At 44.0% G+C, this 13,731-nt stretch overlaps 1 protein-coding gene and 1 non-coding gene across 2 annotated transcripts in view; one reads left to right on the top strand and one right to left on the bottom strand.

Annotated features, from left to right (window-relative positions):
* Positions 1-1,054: 1,054 nt before the first annotated feature.
* trnaa-ugc lies at positions 1,055-1,126 on the bottom strand. The gene has a single exon. It is a non-coding gene; the product is annotated as a tRNA-Ala (tRNA).
* A 435-nt stretch (positions 1,127-1,561) lies between these two features.
* zgc:154054 (uncharacterized protein LOC777616 homolog) overlaps positions 1,562-13,731 on the top strand; it is a 34,964-nt gene continuing 22,794 nt past the window's right edge. The window contains exons 1-5 of the mRNA XM_040010216.1: positions 1,562-1,895; positions 7,360-7,533; positions 12,034-12,162; positions 12,334-12,467; positions 13,652-13,698. Of these exons, the coding sequence (XP_039866150.1) occupies positions 1,805-1,895; positions 7,360-7,533; positions 12,034-12,162; positions 12,334-12,467; positions 13,652-13,698 (575 nt within the window). The 5' untranslated portion in view covers positions 1,562-1,804. The remainder of the gene's footprint in view (positions 1,896-7,359; positions 7,534-12,033; positions 12,163-12,333; positions 12,468-13,651; positions 13,699-13,731) is intronic.

The following is a 13,731-nucleotide window of genomic DNA, read 5'->3' as shown; positions in this document are numbered from 1 at the left end:
TACTGTGAAGCATGGGGGTGGAAACATCATCCTATGGGGCTGTTTTTCTGCCAAGGGGACAGGACGACTGATCCGTGTTAAGGACAGAATGAATGGGGCCATGTATCGTGAGATTTTGAGCCAAAACCTCCTTCCATCAGTGAGAACTTTGAAGATGAAACAAGGCTGGGTCTTCCACCATGACAATGATCCAAAACACACCGCCCGGGCAACAAAGGAGTGGCTCCGTAAGAAGCATTTGAAAGTCCTGGAGTGGCCTAGCCAGTCTCCAGACCTCAACCCCATAGAAAATCTGTGGCGGGAGTTGAAAGTCCGTGTTGCTCGGCGACAGCCCCAAAACATCACTGCTCTCGAGAAGATCTGCATGGAGGAATGGGCCAAAATACCAGCTACTGTGTGTGCAAACCTGGTAAAGACCTATAGTAAACGTTTGACCTCTGTTATTGCCAACAAAGGTTATGTTACAAAGTATTGAGTTGTATTTTTGTTATTGACCAAATACTTATTTTCCACCCTGATTTACGAATAAATTCTTTACAAATCCTACCATGTGGATTCATGGATTTTTTTTTTCACATTCTGTCTCTCACAGTTGAAGTGTACCTCTGGTGCAAATTACTGACCTCTGTCATCATTTTAAGTGGGGGAACTTGCACAATCGGTGGCTGACTAAATACTTTTTTGCCCCACTGTAATTGTTCTCTACAACCTAAAATCGTCTTTAAAATAAGGGAAACGGGGATATGTCATCTAACTGAAACAGTCACTTCCTGCACTTTGTATTTTGTCTCAGACATCAATTAAAATATATACTTTAAAATAAATAATTAACTTAATTTTACTTTGAAATCTTCCTGCTTTTGTTTTGAACATCATACTAACAGTGCTTTCAAACACAGAGTAACTAGTGCATTTGGCAAACTAGTAGCTTAACCATGAAACGAGATATATATTACTAATTGCTACTTTTTTAAAATTAGAAAATTTGACTCGGATACAGAATCCAACAGTCAATTTATGAATTTATTAAAAAAAAAAAAAAAAAAAAAACCGCTGGAGATGCCGGGGATTGAACCCGGGGCCTCATACATGCAAAGCATGCGCTCTACCACTGAGCTACATCCCCACACGAGCGGAGGTTCACACCGTAGCCTATATAAACATGGCACGTTTCGTACTATTATATTCACAACGTAAGCATAGATTGTCAGTGGCAACATTCCGTACCGGTCACTTAAAAGGACTTACACAGGCTACCTTGAAGCACACAGGCTACCTTGAAGCACACGTTTCCTTAACCATACTGCGAACTACGAAACACGTGACACTAAAAATGTGCTGCCTACTAAAACTTGGGCTAAGGTTTATTTCTCATGCTAAACCTGAAATATTACATAAAGAGATAGTAAGACTTTCGATTGCTACTATTTATTTTATTGTTCTGTGGGTTCCTGTCATAGACCGGTTCGCCCGAGGCTGTGAACGCCATGACACGACCAGCAGGTGTCGCTGTTGGCCGTGCGTGCCTACAACACGTCAGATTGTGCTATCCGAGAATTTCACAGCGTTTTGTCAGGAACTGTCATCATGCGACCGTGTAACAACGTTTTCAACATGCGGAAAAGCATGAAAGCGGACACGCGTAGATGCTTGGCTTTGACGTAGGCTAGAATCACAGTTGTGACCAGCCACTAAGCGTTTCTTCTAACTTGCCTGCATTTACCTGGTCCGCTCACATCCACCTGTTGTCCCATCGGCGGCAAGTAGGCACACAAAGACGGTGGGACTGCGAGTGAGGAATGAAATGAGGTTTTACCCCTATAAGTTAGCATGTCTCTTGGCGTTCGGGTGTTTTGTGTCGGTTACTTGGATTAAATCGATTCCCAGTGATGAAGGTGAGTGTACCTGCTTTTACTTTTCACATGCTGACTCAAACGGAAACTTTATACTCATCTGCTGTTTATTCTCATGGAAACAGAAAATATGGCAGGGTTAATGTTCGCGTCACAGCGTAGCATGGGCAACTTTTACATTTTTATGTTTTTAAATAATTTATTTATTTTTTACAAATTATTAGCATAACCTTCTCGATCGTCGGGCGACGGTCTCTCTGTATACAACACTCTGTTTCACAAGGAGTACAAACGTCTTATTGAAGAGGCTGTGGGAAATGTTGTTTCCTAAGAAAAAAATGAAAGTTATACCGGTTATAAAGTCTTTCCCTAACGTCATAACATCACCGTGTGAGTTTTAGTAGTAAGCCAACACACCCACCATAAAATTGTGATGTAGGTAAAAGTGTATCTCGGCCTGCCGACCTGCTCCATTACTAACAGCGAGGTATTCAAGGAACAAACGCTTTCTGCTGTTGCTTTTTCACTCTGTTCTTCTCATTCCGAGCTCTTGTGTTTTTATTGCGAATGACTTTGTTTGTCTTTTAAGTACAAATACTTATTTTACCTGGTAAACAGAAGGGAGTAAAGGCCTAGCAAGCGGAAACCAAAAGTTTTATTGAACATATAATATTTGCATGATATCTCAGCTGCTGTCGTGGCTTATTGGGACGCTTGATGGAAATGAGCCATTGTCATTAGGCTTGTCCTTTTTCCTCCTTACCTTGACAAAGTTTTATTAATAGTGGGATAATAGTTTAAAACCGGAAGTTAATACTAGAACTTTAATTTTAGAATAGAATAGAATAGAATAGCCTTTATTGTCATTGTACAGAGTACAACGAAATTGGAGTGCCAATCCCTTGGTGCAAGTTTCAATAATAAATATAAATGTAAAATATAAAAAGTACAAAAAAACAATCGTAAGTACTCAAACAATAGTATGTACAATATATACAGCATAGCAGCATTAATATAATGACAGTATGGAATAGGTTCAATTGTTTTTGTGCTTATTTACTACAGTGATAGCTCTGGGAAAGAAGCTATCCCTGAATCTGTTAAGGGGGTTCCCATACCAGGAGTTGAACCCGGGCCGCCTGGGTGAAAACCAGGAATCCCACCCACCCTCCCTCAATTTTATTCCACAATTTAGATATTCACATTACTCACACTCTCATAACACATACATATAGGACCTTGGGGGTGGGCACGCTACACGCTACAAAAAAAAAGGGATGGGTATCGTTTAGGTTTTATCCGATACCGGTGCCACACCGGTACTTTTGAAACAGTGCCGGTGCTTAAAGAATGGAGAACACAAACTTTGTCCAAAAACCTCTTATGTTCAGCTGTTTTTTTTTGTAAAAAGATAACAATGTTAGCCTTTTCTGCAGCTATGGGGCATATATGGTATCACTCTTGGCTGGAAGCAGTGCTTAAACAATGGAAAAAAAACAAACTTTGTCCAAAAACCTCTCATGTTCAGCTGTTTTCCACTTTTTCTTTGGTCATTTTAGCCTTTTTGGCCAGGGTGAAGGGAGCATCTGCCATCAAACAAGAAGACAGCCGCATGTAGCTACGACGGTGTTTGCTAGTTCACCTTACATGCATTAATGTAATAACGTGGTTAGCCTACTCAACGTAAATTACACACGAACAGCATTAAGCTACTCACGCAGAGAAGAACGGCTGCTGCTGCCATCATCATCCTCATCATTTCTGCTACACTGGCAGGGCTAGGGGCCAGGACTCTCCTCTTCGGGTTCTTGGGGGATGTTGCTAACTCCGATAACAAGCACCACACCCGCAGTAGGTACGGTGCATTTCTTGGCTTTAAAAAAGCTGATGTTTCATCAGGTTCGAGGTGTTACCTCCTTTGACAGTATCACAGTATCAGCTTAAAGCACTTGTTGCTGCTGAGTTTTCATCTTTTGCTGTGAAGTACAGCCAGACTTTGGACCGCTTCGCCTTGGGCATTTTTAATCTGTAGCTCTGCTCTAAAAGAATGTACGTACCTGGGCCCGCCTACTATCCTTGCAAAGGTAAAATGATTGGCTAGAATCCAAAGTGTATCACATCTCAGGAAAAAAAGCACCGAAATTAAGCACCGAAACGTGCGCTGCTTTTCGGTCTGGTTACTACCGTTTATGTCAGAACCCAGTACCCATCCCTAATACTAATGTGACCCCAAGAGCCTCTACAGCTTAGGAAAACTCAAAGTCATTCATGCATAAAAAAATTGATTGTTGAACGTGTAACACGTCCTTTCAAAAGTAATCAACTGTCATTTATAAAAGTGGCAGATGAAAACACAAAGTGTGAACTGATTACATGAAAATGTTCCGTGAGTGAACATTGATGTCGGAGAGTTGAAAGCAGTTGAACAAAGAGATTGGAATGATTGAAAACAAGAATCTCTTCAAGTGCTGCAGACGTGTCTGCACTATAAATAGACCTGCCTGGTGTATAAACAGAGAGAGAAGCGTCTGTTAGAAACATGAATGTCATTGTGAAAACAAAAATATGGGGAGATGCTGAAATGCCAGCTCACAAGCAAAGATGACAAAAGCTTACTGATTCCAACTTCTTTGAAGATTTGCATATTTATTTGTTTTCTGTGGTCATTCAGATAAAATAAGGAAAGTTGACTCAAGTTAGGCTTTCCACCATCTGAAGGGACATATCAAATCAAATCAAATCAAATCACTTTTATTGTCACATCACATGTGCAGGCACACTGGCACAGCACATGCGAGTGAAATTCTTGTGTGCGAGCCTCACAAGCAACAGAGATGTGCAAACACAACAACACAAACGAGCAAAATACAAGAATGGCCAACCTGAAACTAATAAATATATGTACAATATATAATAGTGTATGCATTTCTGGATGTGTATACTAAATATTTTCCTACGTGTGTGTGTGTGTGTGTGTGTGTGTGTGTGTGTGTATACACATTTTTACAAATTAAATAGTAAAAAAAAAACAAAAAAAAAACAAAAAAAAAACAATAATAATAATAATAAAATATATAAAATATACAGAGTTGAATATGTGCAAAACAAGTGGCATTTATATACAGTGTGGAGTGCATAATGTTAAAGTTCCAGTAGTGAAGCTGAGGTGTCTATGACGTGTTCAGCAGTCTGATGGCCTGATGGAAGAAGCTGTCTCTCAGTCTGCTGGTTCGGGACCGGATGCTGCAGAACCTCCTTCCTGATGGAAGCAGTCTGAACAGTTTATGGCTGGGGTGACTGGAGTCCTTGATGATCCTCCCCGCTTTCCTCAGGCAGCGCTTCCTGTAGATGTCTTGGAGGGAGGGAAGCTCACCTCCAATTATCCGTTCAGAGCACCGCACTACTCGCTGGAGAGCTTTGCAGTTGTAGGCGGTGCTGTTGCCATACCAGGTGGTGATGCATCCAGTGAGGATGCTCTCAATGGCACAGTGATAGAAGGTCCTGAGGATGCGGGGGCTCATGCCGAATCTTTTCAGTCTCCTGAGAAAGAAGAGGCGCTGCTGCGCCTTCTTCACTGTTTTGTTTGTGTGTACTGACCACGTAAGATCCTCAGCCAGATGTACTCCAAGGAACCGGAAGCTGCTCACTCTCTCCACAGCAGCGCCGTTGATGGTGATGGGGGTGTGTACTTCTCTGCACCTCCGGAAGTCCACTATCAACTCCTTTGTCTTTGCGACGTTGAGGGTGAGATGGTTGTCTTGACACCAGTGGGTCAGGGCGCTGACCTCCTTCCTGTAAGCCGTCTCATCACCGTTGGTGATAAGACCTACCACTGTAGTGTCGTCCGCAAACTTCACAATGATGTTGGAGCTGTTAGTGGCAGTGCAGTCGTAGGTGTAGAGTGAGTACAGGAGAGGGCTCAGTACACACCCCTGTGGAGCACCAGTGTTCAGTGTGATGGGGGATGAGGTGATGCTGCCCAGTCTGACCACCTGGCGTCTGTCAGACAGGAAGCTAAGGATCCAGCTGCAGAGGGAGCTGCTCAGTCCTAGATCCTGCAGTTTCCTGTCCAGCTTCGAGGGAACGATGGTATTGAATGCTGAGCTGTAATCTACAAACAGCATCCTCACATACGTGTCTCTCTTCTCCAGGTGTGACAGGGCAGTGTGTAGTGTCAGGGCTATGGCATCATCAGTGGACCTGTTGTGGCGGTATGCGAACTGTAGAGGGTCCAGTGAGTCGGGTAGTGCAGAGCAGATGAAGTCCCTGACCAGCTTCTCGAAGCATTTGCTTACGATGGGGGTCAGGGCTACAGGTCGCCAGTCGTTCAATGAGGAGATGGTGGAGGATTTGGGTACAGGGACGATGGTGGCCATTTTGAAGCAGGCTGGGACTACAGACAGAGAGAGGGAAAGGTTGAAGATGTGCGTGAACACTCCAGCCAGCTGAGCCGCGCATGACCTGAGGACGCGGCCGGGAATCCCGTCCGGACCAGTAGCTTTGCGTGCGTTCACCTTCCTGAAGCACTTCCGCACATCCTCCTCAGACACAGTGTACGCACTGACGTCATCCGCGGTGCGCACACTGTCCGGTCTCATGGTGTTCGCTGCGTCGAATCTAGCGTAGAATACGTTTAGATCCTCACACAGAGAGGCCGTGGTCTGCGGTGTGCTGGTTTTCCCTCTAAAGTCTGTGATCGTGTTTAGTCCCTGCCACATACTCCGAGGGTTGTCAAACTGTTGCTCCACCCTGTCCCTGTACTCACGTTTGGCTGCTTTGATCGTCTTCCGGAGTTGGTAATGTGCGTGTTTGTAGTCCGATGTGTTCGCGGAGGCAAAGGCGGTGTTCCGTGCCGCCAGTGCCGCGCGAACATCTCCGTTAATCCAGGGTTTTTGATTTGGGAAGGATTTGACTGTTCTGGATGGGACGACATCTTCCACGCATTTCCTGATAAATCCACAGACTGAGTCTGTGTATTCATCAATGTCTCTGGCGGCCACGTGAAACATTTCCCAGTCCGCGTGATCAAAACAGTCCCGCAGCGCAGACTCCGATTGGTCCGTCCAACAGTGCACCGCCCTCCGGGTTGGAGCTTCCTGTTTCAGCTTCTGCCTGTAGGCGGGCAGGAGCAGGATGGAGCAGTGATCTGATTGGCCGAATGGGGCGCGGGGGAGGGCTTTGTACGCATCCCGGAAAGAGGTGTAACAGTGGTCGAGTAGCCGATCTCCACGTGTGTTAAAAAGGATGTGTTGATGGAGTTTTGGTGAGACTTTCTTCAGGTTTCCCTTATTAAAGTCTCCGGCTGTGATAAACGCTGCCTCTGGGTGTGCGGTTTCCTCGCTGCTGATCGCGCTGTACAGTTCCCTGAGTGCACGGTCAGTATCTGCTTAAGGTGGGCGGTTATTATGGAATGATGTGACTTTAAGTTAGAAATTAAGCCGATAAGCAGTCAGTTTGCTGACAACTAGTGTGTCTTAACTCTTTAAACTTTGCTGTATGCATCCAGGTTCAACAGTGATGCCTGACCTGCAGATCCTGTACAAGCGTCTGCTGGTGGCCGAGGAGCTGGGGGGGCAGGTCAGTCAGGATCTCAGCAGCATCCTGGAACAGCTAAGGAACCTTTCCAAAACTGGCAACGACACCTATCTTTACTCTGTCCACAACAGGACAGGCTTTAAAGGTGGGTAGCAGAGAACCCAGCACTATTTGTTTTTATGACTTTGAATAAAGGCAAATGTCTTTGGAAATGCGTCATAAGAGCAAGATATTAGAAACAAAAAAGATAACTACATGGATACAGTACACAGCATCAACAGACCTAAAGCTGAAAACACTGAACACAGTCCATGCTGGATAGCATGTACTGACCAATGCTATTCACCACTCACTGGGAATCATTCTTTTATGTGTAAGGCAACACTGGACTCAACTTTAAACACAGATTTCTTAACTTTGTAATAAGAATGATAAAAAACAATAAAAAAGACAATCGTGGTGCTAAAATTCTACAGCATCTTTGAACTTGCCAAGGCCTGTTCATTTCTTATTAGTGATCACGATTGACTCAAACTGGCAGTTCGTTCGATTGCACTGTTTGATGGCATTTATTGGACTGAATAATAGGCCAAGTAACTCAGCGAAGATCTAAGGGGAAAAATTGTAGTTTGGAAGATCTGTTGGAGACATTTTTTAAGCAACTGGAGATTCCAAGGTCATGAATTCAAACAACTGTAAGTTGGTACAGATTATTCAGTTGGAAGAAGACCCAAAGTGTCACTCTCAGATGAGAGGAAATTGGTTCAGAACAACTCAGAGGCCAACGAGGCTCAAGCCTGCCAAACTGAAGTATATATTGCTGTGGACTGAGGGTGTGCCAAGAAAAAAGGCCTCTGCTCTAAAACTGATCCCTTCGAGCTTGATTGGAATTTGCAGCTTGCGCTATCTGGCTGTAATGACAAAGGTTTGTTTGGAGGCGTAAAGGTGAGGCTTTCAAACCTAAACACTAAAGCCAAATGTGAAGCATGGTGGTGACAGTTCCATGCTCTGGGGCTTTTTTGACACCAGTGGTAGTGGAACATTGCACAAAGTGGACGGAACAATGAAGGAGGATTAGCTCTAAATTCTTTAACGTAACTGTTAGGTATTTTAGTACCATGGGAGCATTTACTGGATATTGTTTTATAGTGACATTATACAGGAAAACTCTGTCATTCAATAAGGCCCCTTTGTTTTAGTTATTTTTCTCTTTGACCCAAGAATTGATGTGTGAGAATCACAGGCTGGTACAAGGTTGAAATACCACAGAGATCACTCCCTCAGCTACATTAGTTTCTAAATCTTTTAGGAGACGCCTGTTGAAGGCCAAATGGTTTGTTTCAGATTTCACTAATGAAAGAACTCTTTATTTCGTGCCTTGAAAATATGTCGCTGAGATAATCATAATTGTAGCTGAACTGATAAACTATACAAAGGGTGCTTCTTCACCCAAGGGCAGGAAGACGCTCCCTTATCTTGGTCTGTACTGGTTTAAACTAATAATCTGCTGTCTCATGAATTTTACCCTCTATATAAACTGTTGTACTTATGAATAAAGTTGAGTCAATTTCAGAATCAGAATCAGAATGGGTTTTATTGCCAAATGTTGAGCAGGTTTACAACATTAGGAAATTGCTGCGGTGCTTCAGTGCAAACATGCTGTCATAAATTGCGCTTAAATAGACATGAAAAAAATAAAAGTAAGAATAAGAATTAAAAGTGCTACGTAGAAAGATATATGCATGAGATATACATGAGATATATACATGAGAATAAGAATTAAAAGTGCTACGTAGAAAGATATATACATGAGTGCAGGTGGTGATCAGTGCCAAACATGGAATCATGCAGTGAACACAGCTTAGGGTCATGAGTTAGTGGTGGGGACAGTCGTACATTTATTGTTCATGTGTCCAACAGCAGAGGGGAAGAAACTGTTCTTATGGCGAGAGGTTCTGGTGCGAATGGACCGGAGCCTCTTGCCTGAGGGGAGCAGGTCAAACAGACTGTATCCAGGGTGAGAAGGGTCAGCTGAGATCCGAGCTGCACGCCGCAGTGTCCTGGAGGTGTACAGGTCCTGCAGAGATGGGAGTCTACAGCCAATCACCTTCTCAGCAGAGCGCACAACACGCTGCAGTCTCTGTTTGTCCCTGATAGTGGCTCCAGCGTACCACACGGTGATGGAGGAGGTGAGGATGGACTCGATGATTGCAGTGTAGAATTGCATCATCGTCCGTGTTGGCAGGTTGAATTTCTTCAGCTGCCTCAGGAAGTACATCCTCTGCTGGGCTTTCTTGATGACGGAGGTGATGGTGGGCTCCCACTTCAGGTCCTGAGTGATGGTGGTACCCAGGAAGCGGAATGAGTCCACAGAGGTGATGGGGGTGTCAGTCAGGGTGATGGGGGGGAGTGGGGCTGTGTGCTTCCTGAAGTCCACAATAATCTCCACTGTCTTCTGGGCATTCAGCACCAGGTTGTTGTGGCTGCACCAAGACACCAGACGTTCAACCTCCCTCCTGTAGGCAGACTCATCCCCGTCCGAGATGAGCCCAATAACGGTGGTGTCATCTGCAAACTTGATTAGCTTGACAGACTGGTGGGTGGAGGTGCAGCAGTTGGTGTACAGGGAGAAGAGCAGAGGAGAAAGAACACAGCCCTGAGGGGAGCCGGTGCTGATGGTCCGGGAGTCCGAGACATTCTTTCCCAGCCTCACATGCTGCTTCCTGTCCGTCAGGAAGTCAGTGATCCACCGGCAGATGGGATCAGGCACATTCATCTGGGAAAGCTTGCCTCGGAGATGGTCTGGAAGGATGGTGTTGAAGGCAGAGCTGAAGTCCACAAACAGGATCCTGGCGTAGGTTCCTGGGGAGTCCAGATGCTGCAGGATGAAGTGTAGGGCCATGTTGATGGCGTCATCTACAGACCTGTTGGCTCTGTATGCAAACTGCAGGGGGTCCAGGAGGGGGGCCGTGAGGGTCTTGAGATGGGAGAGAACTAGGCGCTCAAATGACTTCATGACCACAGATGTCAGAGCCACGGGTCTGTAGTCATTTAGTCCAGTGATCCTAGGTTTCTTGGGGACAGGGATTATGGTAGAGGACTTGAAGCAGGCAGGCACATGACATGCCTGCAGTGAGGAGTTGAAAATGCCAGAAAACACTGGGGCCAGCTCGTTTGCACAGTGTCTGAGGGTGGCAGGAGACACACCGTCTGGGCCGGGAGCTTTTCGAGCATTCAGACTCTTAAACTGCTTCCTCACATCTGCTTCATGAATATGAAGAGTTGTGGTGGGAGGAGGTGGTGTGAAATCCTCTTTTGTGTGGGGTAAGGAGGGGGGTGTTGTAGGTGAACAGTTTGAAGGTGGTGATGGCTCTATGGAGGGAGGAGAGGTGGGGGAATTAGTGTCTAAAGTGCCTCTATTGTTGGGGCCGTTGGAGGTGTGAAGGCTGCCTGATGGCTCGTCAAAACGGCAGTAGAAGTCGTTAAGGGTGTTGGCCAAGAGCAAGTAGTCAGTGGAGTGGGGGGTTTTAGGCTTGTAGTTTGTGATATTCCTAAAACCTTTCCACACAGAGGCCGAGTCATTTGGGAAGACAACCTGAAGCAGTCTCTGTTTTCTTGTTCTCCCAAGCTGCTCCCGAGCTCGTACTAACACGCTGAATGGCATGCTTGAATGTTACTTGAGAATATATTTGACTGTGTTACAGACTAAGGGACATTCTCTGCTGATAGGTGAAGGTACATTCTCTGCTGATAGACGTCCACGCCTCGAAGGAAGCCGATCCATGGATTAGGCCCTGGAAACAATTTCCTTCAGTAACATCAGATGAAGAGCTAGTTGATTGAAACTTGGACACAATTAAATGTTCAAACAGGACAAACACACAGCAAAGCTGCTTTTAGAATGGAAGCAGGCTAACATTATTCTTTCAGAATGGCCTTTCCACAGCCCTGACCTCAACCCTATTAAAACTTTGTAAATGTTTCTTAACCCTGGAGAACCAATGGGGTCAGAGCCGACCCCATTGGTTTACTAGGGAACCCATGGGGTCAAATTTGACCCCATGGGTTCTCCAGGGTTAAAATGTCAGTGTTCATGCAATGGTGAATACACAGTATTTCTAGGATTTCTCTGAATCTGGTTAACTCATTCACTGCCAGCCATTGGCAGTGAATGAGTTAAACCCATTGACTCATTCACTGCAATTGACGGCTATAGACGTCAATGGCAGTGAATGAGTTAATTAAAGTGGTGTTTTTTGGCTTAATGAAGGGGGGGGGAAAGTCAAAACAGAGACCTCTAGCTGAAACTGTACTTTGTTTAAGCATTTCCACACAATCAAAAACAAATGTGGACCTAAGTCATTTGACTTGTAAAACATAAGGAGATCACCCAGGTTTCTCTCTATGTAATGTGTCATGGGCAGTTTATCTACAGAAGTTGCAGTTGATGGTTGACACAGGAGCACAGGTCTCAGATTTTGTCTGTCTGCCATAATTCATATTTATTTAGTTTCCTGTATGTATAGGAAACAAAATACATATGAAAGTTAATCATATATTTTTACCTGGCCTATTAGCATGTTGTGTGCTAACTGTGCTAACTATAACACCATATGCCTCTATCCCTTTTTCTTTGTGTTTACAGAAACAGAAAAACAACCTACAGGCTTGCAAACATTCATTCAGCCCAATATTTACATTTTCATGCCCCACCTCAGACTCCATCCGGGCAGCCTTGTACCTAATGTAGTGCTGGGACAGGGACGTCGTGGAGGTATGAAGCCCTCACATTTAATAAAAATGCACAGCCCTACTATTCAATGAATCTTGGTAGGAATTTTTATATATATATATGTGTATATATATATATATATATATATATATATATATGGAAGCAGACAGTGACTATAGTTTTTCTCTGGTTCTCTATCCTGTCATCTCTCAGTGTCCGTGGTGCTTGGCATTCCCACTGTGAAGCGTGACAAGCAAAGTTACCTGGTCAACACGCTTAGCTCTCTGCTATTTAGCCTGACTTCATCACAGTGCCAGGATCTCCTCATCATCGTCTTTGTTGCTGAGGTTACACACACACACACACACACACACACACACACACACACACACACACACTCTAGCAAAACAAATGTAAGTTATTCATATCTTTGCTTTGAATCACTGGATCATTTCCTGCTAGACACAGTGTAGTTTCATATTAAACACAAGTTACTAAGAAGAGTTATGTTAGCCAGTGAAGTAATTTGGCCTGCTATATAACTTTAATTTCTGCTGCGATGCAATTATGCTAAGGTATAGTTAGCCAGCTACATGTAACTTAGCTACGGTGCATTCATGTGGTGGTGGTTAATTTATAAAGTTAGCTGATAACTTTAAAAAACAACCACCAAATCTCAAGCACAGTGGTAAAAGTTTCACGTTGTGGGGATGTGGTTTTCCCCTCTCACTCAGATGGGCTTCATTGGATTAAAGTTGTTTTTTTTCCTTTCCAGCTTATGCTAGCTAATTTTAGCTTGCCTATAATAAATTCCTTGATATGCAGTGTAGCAGCTGGCTTGGCTTACCTAAGGCACATCAGTGTTTGTTAGCCTATCCTAATGCACCTGATCTCATAACACTCCTGAACTCAAACACCATAATTTAGTGGTGAACAAGGTAAATTGTTCCCTACTGCAAACCAATGTACAATTAATTTCAATTGCATGTCATAAATTATAATCAATCATAAATAAATATCATAAATAAGTATTAAGGACCAGAATGACCTTTGCTTCCTTCTTTGCTCCCACATGCTGATTTACTTATTGGGTGAGATATGACACACAGCTGTTATACAGTGCCACTAAAGAACTTTTTTCTGATGTCAGTCTGACTCACTGAGAGTGCTCTTGCATATGGACTATAATGTGCTGTTTGCTAGACATCTGAGAGAAAGGACACATGAACACCTAACGACTTTCATACCTGCTCATCTTTGGGGTTTTCTTTTATTGTTTTTTTTTTTTTTTTTTGTGAGTAACAAAAACTATAAACTGGAACACAACGAGTCTTTATCAACCCCCAAACTGAAACTGATAATATGTCTGGCCTTCAAAGGACTTACACAGTTACAGTCTCAGTCTGTAAGAGCACCAGCGTGTATTCATTGTTGCAAAAGCCTCGAGGAGCTCAAGTTTAATATTAATTCAGTCAAATATGCCCCCCCTCCCCATCACTGACCCAGTCCTGTCTCTCTCTCTGTCTTTCAGACAAACTTAGACTATGTGAACAGTGTAGCAGAGACCATCATGAAGAAGTAAGTGAGCTAGATTGCCTCCCATGGGGCAGT

This window comes from Simochromis diagramma, unplaced genomic scaffold (genome assembly GCF_900408965.1).
Source record: "Simochromis diagramma unplaced genomic scaffold, fSimDia1.1 OVJJ01000585.1, whole genome shotgun sequence".
Taxonomy (NCBI): Eukaryota; Metazoa; Chordata; class Actinopteri; order Cichliformes; family Cichlidae; genus Simochromis; species Simochromis diagramma.
Note: the sequence above shows the minus strand (reverse complement) of the source record. Positions and strands in the feature narration are given on the sequence as shown.